Below are 27,634 nucleotides of genomic sequence, written 5' to 3'. Positions count from 1 at the left end.
CGCGATATCACGGAGGAGGGCGGTGCTTTATGTTCTCCTTCCGTCCTATCACCGTGAAGGGCTGTGCTCCATGTCCTTTTCCCGCGATATCACGGAGGAGGGCGGTGCTTTCTTTATGTTCTCCTTCCGTCCTATCACCGTGAAGGGCTGTGCTCCATGTCCTTTTCCCGCGATATCACGGAGGAGGGCGGTGCTTTCTTTATGTTCTCCTTCCATCCTATCACCGTGAAGGGCTGTGCTCCATGTCCTTTTCCCGCGATATCACGGAGGAGGGCGGTGCTTTCTTTATGTTCTCCTTCCGTCCTATCACCGTGAAGGGCTGTGCTCCATGTCCTTTTCCCGCGATATCACGGAGGAGGGCGGTGCTTTATGTTCTCCTTCCGTCCTATCACCGTGAAGGGCTGTGCTCCATGTCCTTTTCCCGCGATATCACGGAGGAGGGCGGTGCTTTCTTTATGTTCTCCTTCCATCCTATCACCGTGAAGGGCTGTGCTCCATGTCCTTTTCCCGCGATATCACGGAGGAGGGCGGTGCTTTCTTTATGTTCTCCTTCCGTCCTATCACCGTGAAGGGCTGTGCTCCATGTCCTTTTCCCGCGATATCACGGAGGAGGGCGGTGCTTTATGTTCTCCTTCCGTCCTATCACCGTGAAGGGCTGTGCTCCATGTCCTTTTCCCGCGATATCACGGAGGAGGGCGGTGCTTTCTTTATGTTCTCCTTTCATCCTATCACCGTGAAGGGCTGTGCTCCATGTCCTTTTCCCGCGATATCACGGAGGAGGGCGGTGCTTGCTTTATGTTCTCCTTCCATCCTATCACCGTGAAGGGCTGTGCTCCATGTCCTTTTCCCGCGATATCACGGAGGAGGGCGGTGCTTTCTTTATGTTCTCCTTCCGTCCTATCACCGTGAAGGGCTGTGCTCCATGTCCTTTTCCCGCGATATCACGGAGGAGGGCGGTGCTTTATGTTCTCCTTCCGTCCTATCACCGTGAAGGGCTGTGCTCCATGTCCTTTTCCCGCGATATCACGGAGGAGGGCGGTGCTTTCTTTATGTTCTCCTTCCGTCCTATCACCGTGAAGGGCTGTGCTCCATGTCCTTTTCCCGCGATATCACGGAGGAGGGCGGTGCTTTCTTTATGTTCTCCTTCCATCCTATCACCGTGAAGGGCTGTGCTCCATGTCCTTTTCCCGCGATATCACGGAGGAGGGCGGTGCTTGCTTTATGTTCTCCTTCCGTCCTATCACCGTGAAGGGCTGTGCTCCATGTCCTTTTCCCGCGATATCACGGAGGAGGGCGGTGCTTTCTTTATGTTCTCCTTCCGTCCTATCACCGTGAAGGGCTGTGCTCCATGTCCTTTTCCCGCGATATCACGGAGGAGGGCGGTGCTTTCTTTATGTTCTCCTTTCATCCTATCACCGTGAAGGGCTGTGCTCCATGTCCTTTTCCCGCGATATCACGGAGGAGGGCGGTGCTTTCTTTATGTTCTCCTTCCATCCTATCACCGTGAAGGGCTGTGCTCCATGTCCTTTTCCCGCGATATCACGGAGGAGGGCGGTGCTTTCTTTATGTTCTCCTTCCGTCCTATCACCGTGAAGGGCTGTGCTCCATGTCCTTTTCCCGCGATATCACGGAGGAGGGCGGTGCTTTATGTTCTCCTTCCGTCCTATCACCGTGAAGGGCTGTGCTCCATGTCCTTTTCCCGCGATATCACGGAGGAGGGCAGTGCTTTATGTTCTCCTTCCGTCCTATCACCGTGAAGGGCTGTGCTCCATGTCCTTTTCCCGCGATATCACGGAGGAGGGCGGTGCTTTATGTTCTCCTTCCGTCCTATCACCGTGAAGGGCTGTGCTCCATGTCCTTTTCCCGCGATATCACGGAGGAGGGCGGTGCTTGCTTTATGTTCTCCTTCCATCCTATCACCGTGAAGGGCTGTGCTCCATGTCCTTTTCCCGCGATATCACGGAGGAGGGCGGTGCTTTCTTTATGTTCTCCTTCCGTCCTATCACCGTGAAGGGCTGTGCTCCATGTCCTTTTCCCGCGATATCACGGAGGAGGGCGGTGCTTTCTTTATGTTCTCCTTCCGTCCTATCACCGTGAAGGGCTGTCCTCCATGTCCTTTTCCCGCAATATCACGGACGAGGGCGGTGCTTTATGTTCTCCTTCCGTCCTATCACCGTGAAGGGCTGTCCTCCATGTCCTTTTCTCGCGATATCATGGAGGAGGGCGGTGCTTTATGTTCTCCTTCGGTCCTATCACCGTGAAGGGCTGTCCTCCATGTCCTTTTCCCGCGATATCACGGAGGAGGGCAGTGTTTTATGTTCTCCTTCGGTCCTGTCACCGTGAAGGGCTGTCCTCCATGTCCTTTTCCCGCGATATCACGGAGGAGGGCAGTGTTTTATGTTCTCCTTCGGTCCTGTCACTATGACAGACGATATAGCTCTGTTCTCTTTCCTGGATATTGAGGTGGAGAGGAATGAGGCCCGTGTCCCAGTAATACGTTATCCTGGGGAAAAGAAAAATTCCCGGGACTTCCCTTGTCGGTCCAGTGGTTATTTAAGTCTCATGGCTTCCAGTGCGGGGGTGCAGGTTCCATCCCTGGTAGGGGAACTAAGATTCCACATGCCCATGAAGCACGCCTCCCCCCCACCTCCCCCAAAACAATAAAAAAATTACGCAGGGGCGCATAGAGAAGAGACACACCCATCGTGACATCCCCGTGGTATTGGGGGGCTGGGGGTTGCTCAGCACCAGCTGTGGTGTCTTTCGAGCATGTTACCCATGATATGAGCGGACACAGCACTCATCCACAGTGGCTTCCATTCTGGAGTAATTGTGGGATTATCAGAAGGGGTGTCCCAGCTACAATCTGGAAAAAAAAAAGTTTTCTCGCTTTTTGCAGTGAGGAAACTGAGACAGAGAGAGACGGGTGTGGGTTAGCTTAGAGCCAGCCACAGCGGCGGTTCACCAGGCCAAGGGAGGAGCGGAGACCTTGGTCTGGAGGCTTCCGGTTTCTCATCTTTATTAAGGTGAATTTCTAATTTAGGACCTTACATGGTCAGTTACTGATTTCCAGCTTCTGATTTCTCCTGTGTGACAGCCAGGAAGCATTACTATGGGCATTTTGTATGGAAACACTGGAATTTGGAAAGAAACCTCAGGAATAGGGAAACATACCTGGTGTTTCTAGGCTGGTGTGGGAGAGTCAGTGGCAGGGTTATTGCTGATTCTTGTAAAACATGGTTTTGCTTTTCTTTTTGCCCTTTTGGGAACAAAGCCTTTCTGACTTGACCTGAAGCCTTCTCCTCCCTGAGGGAAGTTAGGATTTGCTCCTGAAGAAATGCAAGGAGAAGGGACCCAAGAAAAGTCATCAAATTCTCACCTTAGGGCAGGAGAGATGCTCCTGGCACTTAAAGCTTAGTCTGGGGTCAGGGAGAAGCCCTGAAAGGACCATCTTGTCCTTTATATTCCAGAAACGTAGAGGAGATGCTGAGGGACACAGGAAAATCAGATGCAGGAGTGGCTTTCTATTCCTTTCTGGCACTGGCCTGGGCTGGGCGACCATTCCAGGATCTTGAGGTTGTGTCAGGGGTATGGATTCATCGGACCTGGTGCAGCTACGTCAGACTCATGAGGCCGAGCAGGACCCTGGCCCAGGGCTGTGCCCAGGGCGGTGTCCTGAACTTTCACAGTTCCCAGCTTCTGGACTGAGAGGGAGCAGAGCCTGCCAGGGAGGCTGCCTGGAGGGACGAGGTGGGCCCTGGAAGCTGGGGGAGCCTGGGGGACGGGCAGCCAGCTGGACTGAGGGACCCCAGGGAGCAGGAGGTGCTCGAGGCCGTGGGCTGACCTTGTCCAAGGTCAGCCTTGTCCAAGGCTCTGCTATACAGGTAGGGCGGGGACAGGTCTGAGTCATCACCTGGGACCAGGAGACACTGACCACACTGTGCCCAAGCATCTTGCCTGCCCATTGCCCCAAGATCCCATCCATCCACTTACCTAAGGCCCTCTGGGAAGGAAAGTAGAGACCAGAAATGAAAACTCGTGACTTTTGGACACCATTTAAAGGGACTGATGGAGTTTTGAGATAAAACAAATGTAAATCATTTCCCTGCTCCTAGAGTGGGGGCAGATGACAAGGATGGGTGAGAGGCAGACAGATGAGTAGATTTTGTTTCCCTGCTCACATGAATTGCAGCTCGAATTTCATACCACAAGTTCATGACTCTTGTTTACTTGAAAAATCAGAGCTGGGGTCTTGAGGGCTCAGCTGACAGAATATTTGAGTGTAATTGTAACTTTGGATACAAAACCAGATCTGATAAAAATCTCAGAAATAGGCAACTTTCTTCAGATTCTCTTCTTATGAGTTAAATGTTTTCTCACTGTTCTTGGTCGTTTGGCAATGGTTGTTTTTTGGGTGCTCCTTCGAAGAGTCCCTGAGCTGATTGAAATGAAAAATCAGTAGGATTGGGTGGGGGAGTCCTAGGAGGGAAATATGTTTTCAAGAATCAAAATGTAGCCGTTTCTGGAAACAGCCCCAAACCTCCAGGCAGCTGTGCCGCAGCTTTGTAAACCAGATCTAAGCGAAGCACGAAAACAAGAGACCCCTGCTGAGTAGAAGCAGGTTCTGCTGGCAGAACCCGGGTGTTTGGGGTTCTGTCTTCCTGGGACCTGACCGGTGTTTCCTTCTGAGTGATACGCAGTGCTGATCGCCTCTGAACAGTGCTTCCGTGCCTCCCTTGGTGGGAGCAATAAGGACGGAAAAGGTACCAGAGCAAATTGGTCTGCTCCTCCCCCTCCTGCTCCACATGTCCTATATGACCTGGAGAAATGATCTCACTCCTCTGGGCAAACAATTTTCCTGTTTGCAAGTGGAGAGGATCATGCCGCTGGTAGGGTGGTGTGAGAAGTGCATGAAAGTGTACAGCTGAGCACCGGGTGCATGGGTGCTTGGCCAGTGGCCGTTCATCACTGTTGTTAAAAAAGAGAAGTGGGTGTGGGAAAGATCACTTTATGGGGAGAGGGGTTCAGACACAGTATCCGAACTGGGGAAGCAGTAAAGACGTGTCTTGTAGAGTGACAGTTGTCCGTTGAGGGTTGAGCTGTGTCTCAAGTTGCCTAAATGTCCACTGAGAAGCATCAAACATCTATGAACTTCATCTATATTTTTGGGGAGTTTACATTCCAGCTGACTTTTCATTTTTAGATGATTCAATTGTCTGCAAACACATTATCTGGTCTCTAAATTGTCTCTAACTCCGGATCAGGGACTGAGCATATTTTCTTAGCCTTGAAGGAACTTGTGTTGTGAGGGGATTTGGCTTTGGTCTTTGGGACACATCTATGGTGAACAATAGAATAGGCACATACCTTTTATTTAGACTGGAGAAGGAAATGGCAACCCACTCCAGTATTGTTGCCTGGAGAATTCCATGGACAGAAGAGCCTGGCAGACTGCCGTCCATGGGGTGGTAAAGAGTCAGACACGACTGAGCACACATACACTATGTGGTGAAAGTGGCCACCATGCCCCCTGCCCCTCTGTTACTCTAGGGTCTACATATCATGGTTTCCTTTTGATGTGGTTTTTAAAAGATGAATTGAGAATCCTGGTCTTTCTATCTTTCTCTGCTATTAAAAAATATAAACTCAGGTAGAGTTAAAATCGGGCTTCCCAGGTGGTGTTAGTGATAAAGAACCCACTTGCCAATGCAGGAGACATAAGAGATGCAGGCTCAATCCTTGGGTTGGAAAGATCCCTTGGAGGAAGCCATAGCAACCCACTCCAGTATTCCTGCCTGGAGAATCCCATACAGTGGAGCCTGGCAGTCTACAGTCCATAGGGTCAAAAAGAGTCAGGCATGACTGGAGCGACCTAGCACAGAGGCAGGCAGAATTAAAATCATGTTCAGCCTTTGTGCTTGGAAAATTTGCTTTTGGGATAAGAATCAATCAGTGTGTTTATTCAGTAAACCAGAATAGGTAGAATTGGGCTTGATGTAGGCCTGTGGGGGAATGTATTGAGTTGGCTAAAAAGTTTTTTCAGAGTTTTCCGTCACATCCCCAAAAAACTTCTTGGCCAAGCCAACAGCAGTGAAAGTCCTGAGAGTGTCCCTTCACGTAACTGACATGAACTTTCTGAAAATGCCTTCCAGGCTCTCTGGCCTCTGGCCCCCTTAGGTCAGTTTGGGCCCTTTCCTCCCCCAGAAAGGGCTGGATAATGTGACCAGATGTGAGAATTCATAGAGGATACATATAAGCTGATCACTTGTTTCTGCGAAAAGTGGCCACGTGCCCTCTTTCTCCCTGGGGAGGGCCTGGCTTGTGCCCACCCCACCTCGCCCCCTGCCCAGCACCCAGAATGCTCTCTCTGTGGCCTTGGCTGCTGTGAGCTCTTCCCAGGAGGAGGTAAGCGTGGTGCCCCCCATGACTCGTGGTCACATCACTTGACAAGGGCGTCGACCGGCCCCTTGGCTGCTGCCCCCACTTCACGGTGCCTACTGATGTTCTTACGCAGCAGTAGCAGTGCTTCCATAGAACAGAGCTTCTCCCAGCGTCCGGCAGAGGTGATAGTGAGGTTGAGGGTGGAGAGTCGAGGATCAGAGGACAGAGAAGGATGTCCCGTTTAGCTGTCTCTCTATGAATTTCTCCTCTACATCCACTCAGCCATCTGTCTCGGGGCTCACAGATGGGGTGACTGGACCCGGGGACCCCCTGGCTTGCCCTTTAGCGTCACATCTTGTGATGGTGGGTTTGCAGAAGCCATGTCCTAACCCTGAGGTGTTTTCAGGGCTCTGACGGGGGGCGGGGGGTGATCTCAACTGACTGAAAACCCTGTGATGCTCTTGACACCACCCCCCATGCCCGCCCCTGCTCCTCCACCGGAGGGAGGGGATGAACCCCTGGTGTGCCGTGCAGATCTGATGCCCCCTTTCCTGGGTCGCAGGTCGGACGATCATCTTCACCACCCACCACCTGGACGAGGCTGAGGCGCTGAGTGACCACGTGGCCGTGCTGCAGTGGGGGCGGCTCCGCTGTTCCGGGCCCCCTGCCAGCCTGACCCAGGCCCACGCCCAGGGGCTCTGCCTGACGCTCAGCAGGCAGGTGAGACCCTGGTTGCGGATACAGGGAGATGTGTCCCTCCTCGGTTGGGGGAATGGAGGAGACGAATTGAGACTGTTCCTCAGTTACAGCATTTCCATATTGCAGTCGAGTCATTCAGCAGATCTTTATCCCAAATTCAGGCAGGGCCTTGCTGGCTCTGGATCTTGGGGGAGGTGACAAGATAGAGTGCGTGCTTTCTGCACAGGGTCCTTGGGATCTCAGTCTTTGGGGAAGAAACAGTGTGCCTGAGAAAGAGAGAAACTCCACACTGTGGGTGTGGAGTTGGGAGGCGGGGGCAGGGAGCTGGGAGGGCCAGGGATGAGGCTGGAAAGGGAGGTGGTAATTACGTGGAGGCCTTTGTGTACAGAGGCCCTGATGCTAAAATAAATTTTACAGCAGTGAGTGGGGCCTCCCAGATGCTCTCTGTCTGCCAGGAGGAGTTAGGTGGGATTCAGGGCCCCTGATGGGAAACAGGGTTGGCCTGAGTGGCTGGCCGGGCACCACCATGGCCCCGCATGTTCCCAGGTAACTTTCTGACCCTGATGCTTGGTTCAGAGGCTAAAGCTGTACCACAGAAAGGGTGAAGTCAGAGTTCTCAATGAGAGGCATCCTCATTGCCCTTTGTCAGCTGGGGGCGGGCCGAAGCTGCTCTGGGGCTGGGATTCAGGGCTGACGTCTCTAAGTTGCCCCCTACCCCCCCAGTCCTGATGGTCTGACCCTTGGTGGCCCCAAGTCCAGGTTCCTATTTGCTTCCTCTCTATTCAGGGTGAGTGTCTTGCTGTCCTGCGGGGGGAGGGTGGCTTTCCTCCATGGGTGGGGGTCCTTGTCTCCCTTTCGGGAAGGCTCTATATCCTGTGGTCCAGTTGCTGGGCTGGAGTGGCTTTCAAGATTGTCTGTAGGCAGCAAGGGCATCTGTAAGCATAGCCCTCCTAGGGCCTGTCCCATGTACCTGGGGACCAATTAGTGTTACATCTTGCCTGGCCAGCTTTCCCACTAGATTTAAATTTAAAAAGGAAAAGGTGCAGTGCATCCTGGAAATGCTATTTCTTGATTTTGCTGCTTGGAGTTGAAATTTCAAAATAATTTGCTTAGGGCTAGAGGTGAAACCAGTTGATGTAAATTCAGTATGTTTGGGTTTGCATTCCTTACTGTTCGCTTGCTTTCTTGGGGGCTAGCCTTCTGTTCTGGAGGCCGATGACCCGAAGGACACAGCTTGTGCCACGTCTCTGATCCAGACCTACATCCCACAAGCATCTCTTCGAGGCAGCAGCCGGGGCGAGCTGAGCTACATGATCCCTGAGGGTGCAGACAGAGCCTGCTTCGAAGGGCTCTTCCAGGCCCTCGACCAGAACCTCCACCAGCTGCACCTGACAGGCTACGGGCTCTCAGACACCACCTTAGAAGAGGTACCTGCTGATGACAGATGCTCGAGCAGGCTTTTCTGGTCTGTGCTTTGCCGCTGTGTGTGGGAGAGGCAGCTGGGAAGGATGTGCTGGGGACCCTATGCATTTTCATTCATTTCCCAGCTCTCATTGGCAGCAGGCATGGCATTTATATGAATTTAATGCACTCGATAGGTGATTGTGGTTCTTTAAGGGGGATAGCTTTTTATATTTGAGAACTTTGATTTCTTTAATCCAGAAGCACTAGCTCTCCAGACAGTTTCAGCAGCAGGAGGCTGGCTGATCCTGTTTCCTCACCTGGAGGCGTCCTTCTCTTTTCTCTCTGGACCTTGTTCTGCTCAGGAGTCCCAGCCCTGCCTTGGTAAAAGATGGGCAGAAGCTCACACACCGAACGATGCTCCTCCCTTCTCCTCCCCTCCCACTCCCCCTCCTTTCCCGTGCTGGCACCCGCCCCTTGGAGTATGGGTGTGGTTTCTTCTTGGATGCTCCAGGGAGCCAGAGCCAGGCTTTTCCTCCAGGAGGAAGTTGCTAGTTTGTGTACAATGGCCTCAGTGGGGGCCTTGAGGTTGACTGTTAGCTAGATCTGAGTTTTACAAAGCACTGCAGATTTAAAATAAAAGTCAAGCGCTGAAGATTAAAAACGTCTGGGAAGACCCTTGGGCCACCTTCTCTGTGTTACCTGAGAGTAGTATAGAGTAACACCTGGGACTTTCAGTGGCCATGAGAATTAAAATACTGAGGCTCCTAGAATGTCAAAGGCTGAACTTCTGGTTGGGTTTTGGAAGGGATTTGGGGGCTGAAGGCACATGCCGGGGTTAGTGATGCAGGAGGTAAAGTAGCCACTTGTGTGTAAATCAGTGTGACTCCAGGTGATGGCAGCCACTACAACTTTTCTCTCGAATAAGTGCTCATAAAAGATTGGAAAGCAGTAAAAGATTTGCAGTGCTACAAACAGCTTTTATGCATAGAATGTATTTTATTTTCCCTTGCTAACTTTGTAACTTACTATTCCTGTTTTAAGGATGAGGCTCCAATAGGCTAATTTTACCCTGAATTGCAGGGCTTATAAATGATAGTGCTGCTTTTGGACCTGGGTTTTCTGAGAGTGAGTCAAGTTGAATGGGCCGTGACTTTGGGGGTGATGCTCTGGCTTCCATGGACCGTCAGCTATCATCTTGTTCTTGTGAATAGAGCAGTTGAGGCCTACAGAACAACAGGGGACAGCCTGATTCACAACCAGGAAGGATGGGTATGAGCTGCTTCCTCAGCCAGAGCTTGGAGTCCTGAACTCTCTTTGTCAGGGCCGGCTTTCCCTCTGTTGTCCTTCCAGCTGAGACATGGAAGCCATCCCTGTTGAAAGGCAGCCCTGATCCCACGGTCCTGGCAGCTCTGCCCGCCTCCTCTGCCTACCCGACTGTGGTCCTCTCCGTGACCCCCTCTGACTTGCCATCTTGCGCCTGGGATGCTGAGGGTCTTCTATGCCTACCTGCATTGGTGCACGCTCGGCCCAGTGGCTGCTGATCAGCATTTCCTTGAGAGCTTGTTTGGAGGTTCTAGCAGGGGAGCACAGCTACTGGTATACCCTTGACCAAAGCCTGATCCTCCTCTATCAGGGGTGGTTATCCTCTTCAACCGGGCTTGCAGCTTCGGGAGGGATACCCGTGGAGCGGTGAGGAAGGAAGGGGACAGACCCCTAGGCAGCCAGGTCATCCAAGTCACCCTGGCGATCAGCGGGGTGACAGATGTTGCAACCAGATCACCGTCACGCCCTGATGAGTGTTTCCTAGATGGCAGTGTGTCCGGCTTGTGGGGACAGCCTGTCACAGTGGAGGCGGTGGGTCTCAGCCCACACCTTTCTCCCTCCAGTACCTGTAGCCTCAGATGAGTCATTCAACTCCTGAGCCTCAGTTTTGTGCTCTTTAAAATGGAATGATTATTCCAGGAATTACCCGAAATAGTTAAATGCCTGGAATGAACCAGGCAAAGCAGTAAAGATCCTTCTTGGAATGTGAGACTGTTGCTGGGGCTTTGGGGTAACAATGGAATTAAACTGCGTGTATGCTCCAGGAAAAGGCACCTCTTGTCCAGTGCTTCTGGCTATCGTCCGTCCTGCCTGTGTGGATGCAGCAGACGGGGCATTTCCCAGACTCCCTCCCACGGTGCCTGAGTCAGGGTGGGTCGGGGTTCTCTGTGGACCTGGGTGGATGGCCCCGGCAGCTGCTTGGAGCCCCGGCCGGTCTGGGCTGTGGTGATGCCACACGCTACTGGGCAGTGTCCTCTGAAGTCTGGGTGACCAGTCTGAGTCATCCCGGAATCTAGTCACTAGTTACTAGGAAGCTCATGATCTGTACTGTTCGGAGCCTCCGTGTGGTGTGAATCACAGCTTCTCTGCAGATGGAGAGGAGGTGCCTTCGGGCATTGTTTCGCCAGCTTAGGTCACTTGAAAAAGAAGACGAGTTTATTTTGAACTGTAAGAAGAGGGGATTGCCAATCACGTGCAGACGTGTTATGCGGTGTCTCTCTGGAGTTGTCTGTGTCTCTGGGTGTTTCTTGGTGTATGGTGCCTGGTATGGACAGATGGACACATGTCCTGTGCTCGCTGTACTCAGCTAGGGCCGCCGGGCCTGAGGGGGCATGGCTCAGCCTTTCGGACCAAACACACTCACCAGTAACGATGAGTGTTCATGCTTCTCATGTGTGTGCTCACTTATTTACAACTAAACCCACAGCTGGAGCAAGTGTTTTTTCACGTAAGTTACATCTTACTCTGATGCCAGTGAAGCAGAGACCCTCAGGAATCCTGTGATTCTTGTTGTGAGTTGGAGGGAGGTGTTGGGGAGGGATCGGCCTGACCATTTTATGGCTTTAAGCATCGCAGGGAACGTGGTGAGGAGGGTCTTTAAGTTCTGGGCAGATGCTTAGCTTTTAAACGTTTCATTAATCAATGCGCTTCCTGGAACCAGTCAGTACTGTCTCGAGGCAGCATGGACATCCAAGGAGAGGCTTATTGAGAACTGTGCTTTATGTAAATCAGATCCTTCAGTATTCTTAGTAACTCCCCCCGCTCCTTCCTTCCCTCCCTCCTTCCCTTCCTTCCTCTTCCCCTTTGCTCCCTCTCTCCTCTCTCTCCCTTTCCCCAGTCGTTTCCTTCTTTTCTTTCACATGATGGTTGTGGTCGCATGTTCCAGCCCCTGCCCTGAACTGCAACAAGGAGAGATGGCCGCCCTGCTGTTTGCCTGTTTGTGTGTGTCGCTTAGGTCGTCTGCCAGGTCTTTTTAAGCCACTCACCTCCTTCATAAGCATTATTCTTATTGCATGCTGAGTTGCTTCAGTTGTGTCAGACTCTTTGCAACCCCAGGGACTGTAGCCCGCCAGGCTCCTCTGTGCATGGAATTTTCCAGGCCAGTATACTGGAGTGGGTTGCCATGTCCTCCTCCGGGGGATCTTCTCGACCCAGGGATCGAATCTGGGTCTCTTAAAGTCTACCTGCATTGGCAGGCAGTTCTTTACCACTAATATTACCTGGGAAGCCCTTTATTTTGGTAAAAGCTAGAAAAATTGATGGAAAATTGACTTGAAGTGCAACAGAAAGCTGTGGCCTGCTGAAGCAGGGGCAACAGTGAAGTGACCTCTGTCAAACTGTTGACCGTGGCTGCACTGGCTGCCCTGGCTGCCCTAGGACACGTGTGGCGACGCCTTAAACGGTAGGGATTCTTATCCGCTGACAGGGTGGAATGGAGGTTTCTGCATGCTGTCCTTATTCCTGGGCCGTGATGACCTGCTTCAGAGAGCCCAGGTCTGGCTGCCTCGTGGGATGGCCCTCGAGGTTTTGGCAGAGTTTTGGGCGGCTCAGCCCAGTCGCTGGACATAGAGCCCGTGGGTTGTGGTCCCGCCTTCAGGCTGTTGGCATGTCTGCCCCCTTGGCTCTGTGGCTCCCCTGGAAGTTGGGTGCCCCGAAGAGCAGGGAGCTGGGCTGATGGAGGGGACCCCAGCGTAGGCCTGGTGCGGTTCAGTGTGACTGGGGCCTGCATGGGATGTCTGGGCATCCCTCGGGTTGGCCATGTGGCAGGTGGCCACAACTGCACCCTGGGACCCCTCTCCCTGGATGGGGCAGCCCTGGGGCCTCCACCCCAGTGTGTGGGAGTGTCCCTTCTCCTGCTGGGCTCTTTCATCCGCCAGCCTCCTCGCTCAGCCGCCCCTGGGCCCCCTCTCATGGCTTCTCCCTGATTTCTGACCACACCCACTCACTCCTGTCTCTTTCCTCTCTCCTCCGTGGAGACCTTCAGCTTGTTAGGAACTTGCCCAGAATTTAATTTATTCCTTTTTTTTCCCATTTATTTTTATTAGTTGGAGGCTAATTACTTTACAATATTGTAGTGGTTTTTGCCATACATTGACATGAATCAACCATGGATTTACATGTATTTCCCATCCTGATCCCCCCTCCTGCCTCCCTCCCCTCTCCTCTGGGTCTTCCCAGTGCACCAGCCCCGAGCACTTGTCTCATGCATCCAGCCTGGGCTGGTGATCTGTTTCACCCTTGATAATATACATGTTTCGATGCTGTTCTCTCAAAACATCCCACCCTCACCTTCTCCCGCAGAGTCCAAAAGTCTGTTCTGTACATCTGTGTCTCTTTTTCTGTTTCGCATATAGGGTTATCGTTACCATCTTTCTAAATTCCATATATATGCGTTAGTATACTGTAATGGTCTTTATCTTTCTGGCTTACTTCACTGTGTATAATGGGCTCCAGTTTCATCCATCTCGTTAGAACTGATTCAAATGAATTCTTTTTAATGGCTGAGTAATATTCCATTGTGTATATGTACCATAGCTTCCTTATCCATTCGTCTGCTGATGGGCATCTAGGTTGCTTCCATGTCCTGGCTATTATAAACAGTGCTGCGATGAACATTGGGGTGCACATGTCTCTTTCAGTTCTGGTTTCCTTGGTGTGTATGCCCAGCAGTGGGATTGCTGGGTCATATGGCAAACTCTCACTGTTTGCAGATGACTTGATCCTCTACATAGAAAACCCTAAAGACTTTACCAGAAAATTACTAGAGCTAATCAATGAATATAGTAAAGTTGCAGGATATAAAATTAACACACAGAATTTAATTTATTTCTATTTTCCTTTATATAATTTGCATTTATTTATTTATTTTTGGCCAAAGGGCAGGTGGGACCTTAATTCCCCAGCGGGGACTGAACCTGTGCTCTCTTCAGTGGAAGTTCAGATTCCTAACCACTGGATGGTAAGGGACTTCCCTTGCCCAGAATTTTAAATTAGGTTTGAAATCTCATTTCATATATATATATGTGTGTGCATATAAAAGAATCAGGAGTTACCCAATTAATGCTATTTATCTCAAGCAGTATCCATTTCCCCCATAACCATTATCTTTATGGCTGCATAATTTCTAACACAAAGAAGTTCCATCATGCAGCTTCACACTTTTGCCTTGTAGGCACTTAAATCGTTTGCAGTGCTTCCATACTGTCAATAAGATGGTGCAGATATCGGAGAACAGGGTGTGGGGGGTGTTCTGCTGTCCTCGCCTTAGATTCAAAAGTGTGATTTCTGGGACAAAGATATGAACCTTCAGACCTGTAATCTTGACAGGTAACTACTTCCCAAAGTGATTGCACCTGTTTGTAACCCCAGCGTTTTCCCCCTGGTAACACCTTTCCCTAGTCCCCGAGTTGTCCCCTGTCCCACTGAGGAGGAGGGAGTGTGGGCTCCGGGGAGTGACCAGCTCTTGTGTTGTACGTGCTGCCGGGGGAAGCCCGTCCTGCATCCTAGGCTGGAACTCCATGTTTCTCATTGCTAAAAGAGACAAATCTTCCCTAACCTTCACACGCAGTTTTTGATTGGATTGAGTAATATAATAATGCTGAGTACAGGCTACAAATATCAAGAAAACAAAAAAAGGTGAAGACTTACAATATTACTTTTCTTGCCGCTTATTTCCAGAGTACCTGTGCAGTGATTTATTCTGAAATTAAACATATTTTAATATTTTTAATGTCATGATCGTTGTTTCATCATAGCATGACTTCTAAAAATGATTTTTATGCTGTACTCCTTAAATATTTCTTTCTGTTTAGTATCTGCCTTTCTTCTCCAAAATATTTTTACTTTACCCGTCCATGTTCTTTTTGAACACTTCTTTGTTTTTGTTGAGCTATAGTTGATGTAAAATGTTGTGTTAGTTTCTGGTGTAGAGCAAAAGTCATTCAGTTATATATATATATCAGGTTATTTTCCATTACAGTTTATCACAAGATATTGAATATAGTCCCTTTTGGGCATTTTAAAATCTTCCTTCTCTTTACTCTCTTTTTAAAAAGCATATTGTTTAAATTGCATGCAGTAAAATCCACTCTTAAACATTGTGACCGTTGCAGAGGGTCATGGGCCTCCACTGCACTGGACCCACAGAGGTCTCCAGTCTCTGCTCCTTGAAGGAGTCATTCTGCCCCACACCTGCCTCCCCTAAACTGCCCTTTGTCTTCCAGGGTCCCCCTCCTCCCACCGCACCTCCTGTTAATCCTCCCCACACAAGCCCAGTGAGGAGTCACAGAACTGGCTACTCAATTACTTTGAAAGTCTCATCTGCTCCTCCAGTTCCTTGCAGTAATTTCCACCCGCTACGTTTAGCACACGCTTTGTGTGTAATAGGTACCAAATAAATATTGACTGATACAGTCTCATCTCTCTCCTCTCTGTGTCACACACACACATGCTAAACAAGAAAGTGTCTGTTGTTAGGGGCAGCCAACATTTCATATACCTCAGATAGGAGATTTAATGAAATATAGTTTTATAGTATATTTGGATCTATTTGAGAAAGCTTTCTTAAATTGAAAAGAGATTAAGCACCTTAAAAAAATTCTTTTGTTTGGTATTATCTATAAAATACCCATCTCCACCAATTTTGTGTCTTTACACTTGGCGAGTATTGACTTTGCTGTCTTGTGTCTGCGCTCGATTACGGTTAGCGGGGCTGTAACCGCACCTCAGGACGTTCTCTTTTGTTTGTCTGCATTCTGCCTGACGACTTCCTAGTGGGCGAGGAGGGACTGCCAGCAGCACGCCAGGCCCTGCAGCTGGAGCCCAGGCTTCACTTGAGCTGCGATCATGTCCTCGTAAGTCACGGTCCCTAAACAGGCCCCAGGCCAGTGAGACTGGGATGTGGATTTTGATTGTGGTCCTCACTGTCTTTATTTTGGCATTTACAAACCCATCCCTCCATTGATGCTTTCAAATTGTGGTGCTGGAGAAGACTCTTGAGAGTCCCTTGGACTGTAAGGAGATCAAACAAGTAAATTCTAAAGGAAATCAACCCTGAATACTCATTGGAAGGACTGATGCTGAAGCTGAAGCTCCAATACCTTGGCCACCTGATGCGAAGAGCCAACTCATTAGAAAAGACCCTGATGCTGGGAAAGATTGAAGGCAGGAGGAGAAGGGAACAACAGAGGATGAGATGATAGGATGGCATCACCAGCCTAATGGGGATGAGTTTGAGCAAGCTCCAGGAGTTTGTTGGTGATGGACAGGGAGGCCTGGTATGCTGTAGTTCATGGGGTCACAAAGAGTCAGACATGACTGAGCAATTGAACAGTGTCTCCAGTGCAAAGGATAGTGTTTGCTGTGTGTAGGGCTGCGGGCCAGGAGAGTGGGAGCCCCCAACCTGCAGATGCATTCTGTTTACAGCCGTCTCTGAGGCGAAGACAGAATCTGCTGACATAATGCACGTAGGGTGGATGTGAGTAGCATGGTATTGAACAGACTAGTCTTTGGAGCAGTTTTATGTTCACAGCAGTGGAGCAGAAGGTACCAAGGTTTCCCATACATCCTCTATACCACCTCCCCGGCCAACAGCGTGTCCCTCCATGATTAGTGTCCTAGGGCAGTTTTAATAAACTTGAAGCTTCTAGTAGTATTTTAGGAAGGTCAGACTGCCCATGTGAGATGGACAGTTTCTTTCCACCGAGCCTGCCGAGTTCCTCTAGGAGGGTTTCCTTTGTCTCTCTTGTCAAGAGGGTCCCGAGTGTCATTTCCTCGGGTGCTTGAGCTCAGATGCCTTCATCTTACACAGCATTAAGAGGATGAAAAGATCAAGTCCAGAGTGGGAATAAGGACTTGACATTCATGTTCTAGTTATTTATTTTTACTCTTTGAGAACAACTTCTAAGAACAAAGAACCCCCAGGCAGTCTTCGCCCATCATGTTTCAGTCATCCCACCCTTGCCCTTCAGAGCAAAAGGATCTGATTCATCAATGTGAGTTTTCACTCAGCTCACTGCCCACCTCCGGAGCAGCCATCAAGCAGCAAGGATTCCTGTTTCCTTGGCTTGGTGATCTGGATGTTCCTGCAGATGGTAGAGCCCTCACTTTGCGCACCCCCTCACTGTGGGCTCCTCCTGTTCACATTCTGGCTGGAGAGTCACAGGAGGGGTGCCTTGACTCTTTGCTCCTCACTGCCAGGTGCTGGGGGTCCATCCGTCACACTGTGACCAGATCTTTGATTGTCTAGGTCACGTGGTGTCTGCCAGGCGTTTCCCCTGGAAGTTGTTTCCTGTTTCTATCATTATTGCTTATTTTTGGGGGATGTGCCTTGAAATTCTTCAAATTCCCATTCTTTCTTCACTCCACTTTCCCCACTGGTTTTAGCCCTTTTCCGTGTTCCTTGTGTCTGAGACATCTGCCACGGGGACAATTTCCTAACCCCAGTGTGGATTCTACATTTTTAAATTGACATTAGCACAAGGAAGCACTTTATCTTCACCCTGTCTCTTGATATCCATAGTGACGCATGGCTTCCTATTTTGTTCAGTGAGCTACAATTCACTGTTGTAATTATTTACTTGGAATTCACATCAGATTTAGCCAGTGGACCCCACTGGGCTGACCCGGGTCTTCTAACACGTTCCCCCATCTTTGAGCTCAAGATCCTATTGTAATTCCCAGGAGCTAGAATCATCCTGTTTCCCAGAAGCCTGGCTGCTGGATGCAGTCATGGTCGTGAGGCAGCTGCTCCCTCGGATGCCTTCCTGGTGGGGTTTCGGGCTCCGTACTCACTCCATCTCTTGATATATACTGAGAACCACTCGGAACCTCCAGAGCCGTTGTATCCCTGGAGCCCTGGAGCAGGTGATGCCTTCATGGAAGCAGAGATCGCAGCAATGAGCTCTGAAGACAAAGGGGCTGCAAGTCAAAGAAACAGCCACTAGGAGCTGAAAAAGTCAGCAGAGGGCCTCCTTCCTCAGCACCTGCAGAGGCAACCCAGCCCTGCAACATCCTGATCTTAGTTCTTGGATCCATTTTAGATTCTGACCTTCAGGAATATAAGGTGGAAGATGTGCGTTGTCATAAGTCCTGTGTTTGTGACAATTTGTTATATCAGCAATTGTGAACGCATTCAAGTTCTTTAAAATAATGGAAGTCCTCCTGTGTGCACGGTGTGACCTGGCAGGGGGCAGCCCTGCCCAGAATCCCATGCCTGGAGAGGATTGGCCAGTGACTGTCTTATTCTTTATCATTTAAACCATCTCCTGATTTTATCTTCCATTTCTTAAAAAAAAAAAAAATCTCTGTAGGGAAGCTGAAAGACGCAGCTTACGTTACATTGGCCAAAGTTTGGAAATTCTTGCTCTGCTCACGTTCCTGCAGTGGTGCCACCCTTGTCTCACAGAGCTTGGTCAGTTTCATGAGTTTCTGTAGCGTCCAGGCAGAAGTCATCTTGCCCTGGCCGTCTCCAGGGTGCAGTCCATCAAGCTGGCACTTTCAGTGCAGGTCAAGTCTGGGGTCTAACCGGGCTTGACGAGGGCACAGGCTCAGCCCTGCGGTCTGAGCATTGATGGCCCGGTTGACATTGAGGTGATCTGGGACCATTATGGAAGTTAGATCCTGCAGCTCTTCTCAATTGCCAAAACACAAATCCCGGAATGAAGACTCTCCAACACCTGACCTTCTGTTCCTTTAGAGGTGCCATAGGCTTTGTACTTAAATCCATATTTTTGTTAAATTGTCAATTGTTTTCACACTGTTTACTGTCCCTGATGTTTTATTTGGTCATTTCTTTCTTCTCAGTTTTATTGACATATAACATTGTATTAGTTTAAAGAGCACAACATTAAATGATTTGATTTATGTATATATTGGGAAATGATCACCATTATAAATTTAGTTATATCCATTGCCTTACATAATTGTATTTTTTTTGTTATGAGAAATTAAAGAAATTATTCTCTCAGCTACTTTGAAATGTACAGTCCAGTATTGTTAAGTGCAGTCACCCTGCTGTACTTTATCGCCCCAGGATGCTGAGACTAGTCCATACGGTGCCGAGTTCTGTGTTGTGCTGATCTGTCCGGTGGTCTGTGAGCTTCTGAGAGCAGGGCCTCTGCCTTTATTCTGTTTTCTCCTCCCAAGTACACAGGTGCACGCACACACACACACTGCCTTACTAGGAAAGGAGAAAGAGGGAAACTTAAAAGAGTAGATGAAGATGATTGTCAAGACTCCTTTTTGTTATCAAGGTATGTTTTGTATAATTCACAATTACATTTTAAAATCCAATGAAAATTCCCATTAAAGTGAGGTACAGCGGAAGTCTTTGCTCAGTGAATGAATCTTGAGTCGCACTATTTCTGCTGTTTCTAATTTCATTCTTGGTAAATGCACCAGGTGAATGCTGGTTTCACTGGGCCTTGGTGCTCTCCTCTTAGGGGGATGACCGTGTTGATTTCATTGGGTCAACTTAATAATTAAATGATGTGACACGTTGTAGGCACCCAGCTGTCCTTATTCCTCCTCCCATCACTCTTGGGGTCAGATATCACGAGCTTCCCATGTGGCTGGCATTGCCTTCCCAGCTTTACCTGCAAACGCATTCACTCTTTGCAACACTTCTGTTTTTTGTATCTTATCATTAATACCGTTTATTAGATGAGGCAGCGAAGCTGGGGTGGTGAATCCTTCTCCAGGGTGACACGTGGCACCGCGTTGCTCTTCTCTTATTATTAAGTTATTGTTTCCACCTGTAGTAACTGTGAGGTCTGCAGCTTTTCCTTGGGGTCTTACTGGGAATCAGCAAGGGGTTATCTTACCAATAAAAGCAACCTCATCAGATCAAACATAATGACACCTCATGGCTCATCACCAATTCAGAGGACTCAGAATCCTCTCAGTAGGAGTCTGCCCAAACTAATTCATCATATGTCCTGAGAAGGCGGGTCTCTCCCCGGTTGCCAGCTGCTTCTCCCCTGGCGCCCTCTCCCCATCTTCTCCTAGGGGCCACGGGCTCCTAGGAAGGCCTAGGGTCAGTCAGTGCCTCTGTGCTCGGACCCTGAAATAAACTCAGGATGGAAGTGCTGTTTGCAGAGTCCAGGGGGGGTGGGACTTGGAATCGCCGTGGGAACCCAGCTGGTGGGGAGGCTGCAGGGGGGCTGAGGTCAGGACCCCAGGACTTTGCAGCCGTGGGCAGGGGTGAGGGGGCGTGTGTGTGTGGTGATGCCGCCGGGGGAGGGCAGCCCTGGGCAGTGCCTGGCTCAGCGATGGTCCCCGGGAGGGGCTGAGCCATGAGTGAGGAAACCCACTGCCTGCTCCCAGGCCTGTGGCCGTCATGCACTGAGTTACTGTCACTCCGCTTTCTGGATCTGTGTGTCCTCTGTCTGCAGCGCAGGGCTGACCAGACCTTAGCTGGGCATGGAGCCCCTGCCTCAGAGCCCAGCTCCTCTGCCCTCTCCAGATTGCCTCTCCCCTCACCCGCGAGGGTTCGCATCAGGGACACCTCCCTCCTCTGCACGCGGCCTGTCCCCTCCCCCCAGCAGTCACCCACAGACGCCTGTCCTCGCATCTCCCTGTCTCCAGCACGTGCTTTTGCACCTCGCTCATACTGATTTTGGGCCTAGTCCTTGGATTAAAAAAAATTTTTTTATTGAAATATAGTTGATTTTCAATGTTGTGTTAGTGTGAGGTGTACAGCAAAGTGATTCCGTTTTGTGTATGTATAGTAGTGTTAGTCACTCAGTTGTGTCCTGCTCTTTGTGATCCCATGGACTGTATCCCACCAGGTTCCTCTGTCCATAAGCATTCTCTAGGCAAAAATACTAGAGTGGGTTGCCATGCCCTCCTCCAGGGGATCTTCCCAACACAGGGATCCAACCCAAGTCTCCTGCATTGCAGGCAGATTCTTTATTGTCTGAGCCACCAGGGAAACCCGTGAATATTGGAATGGGTAGTCTGTTCCTTCTCCAGGGGATCTCCCTGACCCATGAATCAAACCGGGGTCTCCTACACTGCAGGCAGATTCTTTACCCGCTGAGCTACCAGGGAAACCCATATATATATATACACATATATGTATGTATATATGCATACATATATATTCTTTTTCAGATTCTTTTCCCTTATAGGTTATTACAAGATATTCAGTATAGTTCCTTGTGCTACATAGTCGGTCTTTGTTGGTTATCTAGTTCTTTTATAGTAGTGTGTATATAAGTTCATTCCAAACTCCTAGTTTATCCCTCCCTCCTTCCCTGTTTGGTAACCATAGCTCTGTTTCCTATGTCTGTGAGTCTGTTTCTCTTTTGTAAATAAGATCAGCTGTGTCATATTTTAGATAGCACATATGAGCAATGTTTATGATGTTTTTCTTTTTTCCGCCTTTCTTCACTTAATATGATCATCTCTGTGTCCATCCATGTTGCTGCAAATGGCATTATTTCACTATTTTTATGGCTGAGTAACATTCCATTGTATATATGCACCACGTTGTCCTTATCCATTCCTCTGTTGATGGACATTTAGGTTGCTTCCATGACCGGGCTATTGTAAAGTGTTGCAATGAACATTGGGGTGCATCTGTCTTTTTGAGTTATGTTTTTCTCCAGATACGTGCCTAGGACTGGGATTGCTGGGTCATGTGGTCGCTCTATTTTTAGTTTTGTAAGGAACCTCCATGCTGTTCTTCATAGGGAATGCTCTACATTCTGGCCAGCAGTGTGGGAGGGCTCCCTTTTCTCCATACCCTCTGCAGCATTTGTTGTTTGTGGACTTTGATGACAGCCACAGCCCTTCGGTTTGAACAGTGAGGCAGGGCCTCAGTGTCCAGCACTACCAATTACTGACTTCAAGCCAGTTTGTAGGACAAACCTGTTTAGGTAGCATGAGGTCCCAGCACCTGTGGAGAAGACGGTGTGGTGGGGATTGTCGCACGTGGCCCCACCCACTCTGAATTGGTGTGCGGCTCACGACTTTGTGGCCTGGTTCTTCCTGAGTTTCTCAGATGCTGGACAGTGCTTCACAAACCAGAGTTGAGTTGGATGCCCTGTGCGGTAAGCCTCACATGCCCTGCCCACTCCTGCCTGGCAGCTTGGCCAGAACCGAGGTGCCCTGAGCTTCAGACTGGTTTCACTCACCTTTGTGTCCTGTGGGCAGGAGCAGGTGGCCTTAGAGTTCTGTCCTTTAACTGAACAACCAGATCAAGTACGATTGGCTGTTTGGTGACTATTGTCATAATGACCCAGTTGGGTAATTGAGGCAGAAGAGGTACAATGTGGAAAGGAACATAAAATAATGTGAAGCTCTTTTCCATTTTTAAAAAGGTGTTTCTGCATCTTCTGCAAGATTCCAGGAAGCAACCTGATGCTGCCCTGAGCTTGGAGTTGGCACCCCCAGAGCCTGGTCCTGGTCACTGTAAGTCAGGGGGTTTCTTTGCGTTTCCACTGGGTGGGGGGGTGGGGGGGGCGTGAGGTGAGGCCCCCATCCTTACCACCACGTTTTAACGAAGTAAGTCAGGAAGAGAAAGACCAATACAATATACTAACGCATATATATGGTATCTGGTACCGACAGTCCTAGGTGCAGGGCAGCAATGGAGACACAGACGTAAAGAACAGACTTTTGGATTCAGTGGGAGAAGGAGAGGGTGGGATGATTTGAGAGAATAGCATTGAAACATATGTATCACCATGGGTAAAATCGATAATCAGTGCAAGCTTGATGTATGATGCAGGGCACCCGAAGCTGGTACTCTATGATAACCTGGATGGATGGGGTGGGGAGGGTGGTGGGAGGGGGGGTTCAGGAGAGAGGGTTCACGTGTATGCCTGTGGCTGATTTGTACTGATATATGGAAAAAACCATCACAATATTGTAAAGTAATTGTCCTCCCATTAAATAAATTTAAGAAAAGTTGAAGAGGAGGAGATTAAGCAGAGTGAGGGGTGTAATTGGATGGAGGCAGAAAGCTTGGTGTTTTTCCTTGACTTGAATCAAACATCTGTGTGTTTGTGGGACAGCTCTACATTTCTTCAGAACTCTATCACAGAAGCAATGTCTTAGTACAGAAAATGAGGGTAACAGAGTCAGTCCATTTTGTTCTCCTGCCTCACGAACAAGCCAGTCCGGCTTCATTCTCAATGTGTGCCTTACATGCAGGGACTTTGCCAGGACGGGTTTACATGCAGAAAAATCCAAATGTGAGCCTTGCTCCCTGGAGCCTCTGTCCACGTGGGACTGAAGTGTGTTCTTAGGTTTCACGTGCAGATCTGCGTGTGCAGGTGTCAGCTGTGGGGCAGAACCTGGGTGTGTGACTGGGCCTCGGTGAGGCCAGTTCCTGCCCGATTTGTGTGCAGTGCCCCAGAAAGGAGGACACAGCTGGGCTGGAGAGGCCTGGAGGATGACAGACCTCAGTCTTCCTCAGAGACTCCAGGCACATAGACCCTCAAATAACTGACCAGAACTAAGCACTTCCGGATGTTGACAACAGATGTTTGGTAGACTGCATTCTCACAAGCAGCGTGTGATTTCCCATTGGCCCTGCTTCCTTTTCAGCTCTTGGTACTGTCAGGTTTAAAAATTATCTATTTTAGGCATCATAATTGGTTTGTAGGGGTCTCTCATTGTGGTTTTAATTTGCTTTTCCCTAATGATTAATGATGTCGGGTGTATCTTGTTCTAACAGCTCTATTGAGATAATAATTTACACGCCACACAATTTGTCCATTTAACACAGTTCAGCAGCTTGTAGTTTATTCATGGAGTTGTGGATCCCTTGCCCCCATCAAGTTCAGAGCAAGTTGCATTGCCACAGGAGGAAAGCTCTCATCAGCTTACCTGTTTCCCCCGCCGACCCCGTTGCTCCAGTCGTAGCTGAGCTGTCCTCTGCCGTCTGTCACCCCCCGACCCCCAGGTGCCCCAGTCGTAGGTGACCTGTCCTCTGCCGTCTGTCTCCACCCCGACCCCGTTGCTCCAGTCGTAGCTGAGCTGTCCTCTGCCGTCTGTCTCTGCGTGCGCGTCTGCTCCGGACGCTAGTGCAAGTGGAGCCCACGGCACGTGCATGTCTGTGTCTGGCGTCTTTTATCGGCCTGATGTTTTCCAGGGACCACGTGCTGGTCTGCCAGTGCTGCACTCCTTTGGTGGCCAGATCATGTTCGTTGTCCAGGTGCACCAAAATCGGTTTGTTCTTTCACCAGCTAATGACCTTTCGGGTTGTCTCCCATTTCTGGCTATCACGAAGATGCTGCTGTGGGCATCTGTGTTTGAGTTATCTGTGGACATACATTCTCTCTTGGGCGTGCATCTAGGAGTGAGATCACTGGTTAGCCGTGAGGGGAACTGCAGACTATGAACTTCCTCCAGTCTCCAGAAGCAGGTACCTCACTTCCTCTGGAGCCCCCTCGGTGACATCTGTAAAGTTCAGGTTTCAGGCTGTCTGTCCAAAGAAGTTTACTTCACTCAGTATAATAATCTCTAGGTCCATCCATGTTGAGGCAAATGGCCTTATTTCATTCTTTTTAGTGGTTGAGTAGTATTCCATGGTATGTAAGTACCACGTCTTTACCCATTCATCTGTCAATGGACGTTTAGGTTGTCTCCATGTCTTGGCTATTGTGAATAGGCTGCAGGGGACACAGGGGTGCGTACATCTTTTTGAACTACAGTTTTGTTCAAAATATGCTCAGGAGTGGGATTGGTAGATCATATGGTAGCTCTGTTTTTAGTTTTAAAAGGAACCTCTGTGCTGTTCGCCATAGCGGTTGCACCAATTTATATTCCCATCAACAGTGTAAGAGTTTTCAACAGTCTCTACAGTATTTATTATTTGTAGATTTTTTTGATGATGGCCATTCTGATTAGTGTGAGGTGATACCTCATTGTAGTTTTGATTTACATTTCTCCAATAATTAATGATAATTGGCATCTTTCATGTACTCTTGGCCATTTGTATGTCGTTTTTTTTGCAGAAATGTCTTCTTAGATCTGCCCAGTTTTTTGATTGGATTTTTTTTTTTATATTGAGTTGCATGAGCTGTTTATAAATTTGGGGGACTAATCCCTTGTCACTCACATCTTTTGCAAATATTTTCTCCCATTCTGTGTTTGTTTTTTTGCTTTTCTTATGGTTTTCTTTGCTGTGCAAAAGCTTTTAAGATTAATTAGGTCCCGTTGATTATTTTTATTTTTATTTCCGTTACTCTAGGAGATGCCTCGGAAAAGATATTGCTGCAATTTGTGTCAAAGTGTGTTCTGCCTATGTTTCCTCTAAGAATCCACTCTTTTATTTAGGTCTTTAATCCATTTTGAGTTTATTTTTGTGTATGGTGTTAAAGAATGTTCAACTTTCATTTTTTACATGCTTTTCTGGTACCATTTATAGTTTTCCCAGTAAGATTTATTGAAGATACTGTCTTTCCTCCATTGTATAGTGTTGCCTTCTTGGTCATAGATGTGTGACCATAGGTATGTGGGTTTATTTCTCGGTTTGCTGACCTATTCCATTGATCTGTATTTCTTTTTTTGTGCCTGTGCCATACTGTCTTGATGACTGCAGCTTTATAGTATAGTTTGAAGTCAGGGAGCCCAGTTCCTCCAACTCTGTTTATCTTTTTCAAGATTGCTTTGGCTGTTCAGCGTCTTTTATGTCTCCATACAGATTTTAAGATTTTTTGTTCTAGCTCTATGAAAAATGCCATTGGTAGTTTGATAGGGATTGTACTGAATCTGTAAATTTTGTTGGGTAATATAGTCATTTTGATAGTATTGATTATTCCAATCCAAGAACATCATGTATCTTTCCATTTGTCTGTGTTATCTTTGACTTCTTTCATCAGTGCCTTATAGTTCTCTGAGTGCAGGTCTTTTCCCTCCTTGAGCCTGTGAACCTGTGAAGTCGCTCAGTCGTGTCCGACTCTTTGCGACCCCATGGACTGTAGCCTACCAAGCTCCTCAGTCCATGGAATTTTCCAGGCAAGAGTACTGGAGTGGGTTGCCATTTCCTTCTCCAGGGGATCTTCCCAACCCAGGGATTGAACCTGGGTCTCCCGCACTACAGGCAGACGCTTTACCGACTGAGCCACCAGGGAAGCCCCTATACGTAACTTTATTCATAGGTATTTATTCTTTTTGAGATAATGGTAATTTGGATTGTTTCCTTGACTTCTCTTTCTGAATTTTTGTTTTTAGCATCTAAATGCCGCAGACTTCTATGTATTAATTTTGTATCCTACAATATTACCATATTCATTGATTAGCTCTAGTAGTTTTCTGGTAGTATCTTTAGGATTTTCTATATATAGTATTATGTCATTTGGAGACAGTGACAGTTTTGCTTCTTTTCCAATTTGGATTGGAATTTGGACTCCTTTTTTTCCTTTTGTTCTCTGATTGCTATGGCAAGGACTTAGAAAACTGTATGGAATAATAGAGGTGAGAGTGGACATCCTTGTCTTGTTACTAATCTTAGAGGAAATAAAGTTTTTAATCATTGAGTATATTGTTTGCTGTGAGTTTATCATATATGGCCTTTATTATGTTGAGGTATGTTCCCTCTATATAGGAAAACAATAGAATGGGAAAGACTAGAGATCTCTTCAAGAAAATTAGAGATATCAAGGGACATTTCATGCAAAGATGAGCTCAATAAAGGACAGAAATGGTATGGACCTAACAGAGGCAGAAGATATTAAGAAGTGGCAAGAATACACAGAAAAACTGTATAAAAAAGATCTTCACGACTCAGATAATCATGATGGTGTGATTACTCACCTAAAGCCAGACATCCTGGAATGTGAAGTCAAGTGGGCCTTAGGAAGCATCACTACGAACAACGCTAGTGGAGTTGATGGAATTCCAGTTGAGCTATTTCAAATCCTTAAAGATGATGCTATGAAAGTGCTGCACTCAATATGCCAGCAAATTTGGAAAACTCAGCAGTGGCCACGGGACTGGAAAAGGTAAATTTTCATTCCAATCCCTAAGAAAGGCAATGCCAAAGAATGCTCAAACTACCACACAATTGCACTCATCTTACACGCTAGTAAAGTAATGCTCAAAATTCTCCAAGCCAGGCTTCAGCAATACGTGAACCGTGAACTTTCAGATGTTCAAGCTGGTTTTAGAAAAGGCAGAGGAACCAGAGATCAAATTGCCAACATCCATTGGATCATCGAAAGAGTGTTCCAGAAAAACATCTATTTCTGCTTTACTGACTGTGCCAAAGCCTTTGACTGTGTGGATCACAATGAACTGTGGAAAATTCTGAAAGAGATGGGAATACCAGACTGCTTGACCTGCCTCTTGAGAAACCTGTATGCAGGTCAGAAAGCAACAGTTAGAACTGGATGTGGAACAACAAACTGGTTCCAAATAGGAAAAGGAGTACGTCAAGGCTGTATATTGTCACCCTGCTTATTTAACTTATATGCAGAGTACATCATGAGAAATGCTGGGCTGGAGGAATCACAAGCTGGAATCAAGATTGCTGGGAGAAACATCAATAATCTCAGATATGCAGATGACACCACCCTGATGGCAGTAAGTGAAGAAGAACTAAAGAGTCTCTTGATGAAAGTGAAAGAGGAGAGTGAAAAAGTTGGCTTAAAACTCAACATTCAGAAACCTAAGATCATGGCATCTGGTCCCTTCACTTCATGGCAAATAGATGGGGAAACAGTGGACACAGTGGCCGACTTCATTTTTTTGGACTCCACAATCACTGCAGATGGTGACTGCAGCCATGAAATTAAAAGACGCTTGCTCCTTGGAAGGAAAGTTATGACCAACCCAGATAGCATATTAAAAAGCAGAGACATTACTTTGTCAACAA

The 27,634-nt window shown here is 48.3% G+C and overlaps 1 protein-coding gene and 1 non-coding gene across 2 annotated transcripts in view; one reads left to right on the top strand and one right to left on the bottom strand.

Moving 5' to 3' along the window:
- Nucleotides 1–27,634, top strand: part of ABCA13 (ATP binding cassette subfamily A member 13) — a 374,898-nt gene that overhangs the window by 170,668 nt on the left and 176,596 nt on the right. The window contains exons 40-42 of the mRNA XM_061166289.1: nt 6,944–7,101; nt 8,277–8,507; nt 22,131–22,221. Coding sequence (XP_061022272.1) covers nt 6,944–7,101; nt 8,277–8,507; nt 22,131–22,221 — 480 coding nt within the window. The remainder of the gene's footprint in view (nt 1–6,943; nt 7,102–8,276; nt 8,508–22,130; nt 22,222–27,634) is intronic.
- TRNAY-GUA (transfer RNA tyrosine (anticodon GUA)) lies at nt 25,821–25,892 on the bottom strand. Its single transcript has one exon. It is a non-coding gene; the product is annotated as a tRNA-Tyr (tRNA).

Source organism: Dama dama, chromosome 18, assembly GCF_033118175.1.
Source record: "Dama dama isolate Ldn47 chromosome 18, ASM3311817v1, whole genome shotgun sequence".
NCBI classification, from domain to species: Eukaryota; Metazoa; Chordata; class Mammalia; order Artiodactyla; family Cervidae; genus Dama; species Dama dama.
The sequence above is the reverse complement of the archived record's forward strand: the minus strand, read 5'-3'. Positions and strand labels throughout refer to the sequence as shown.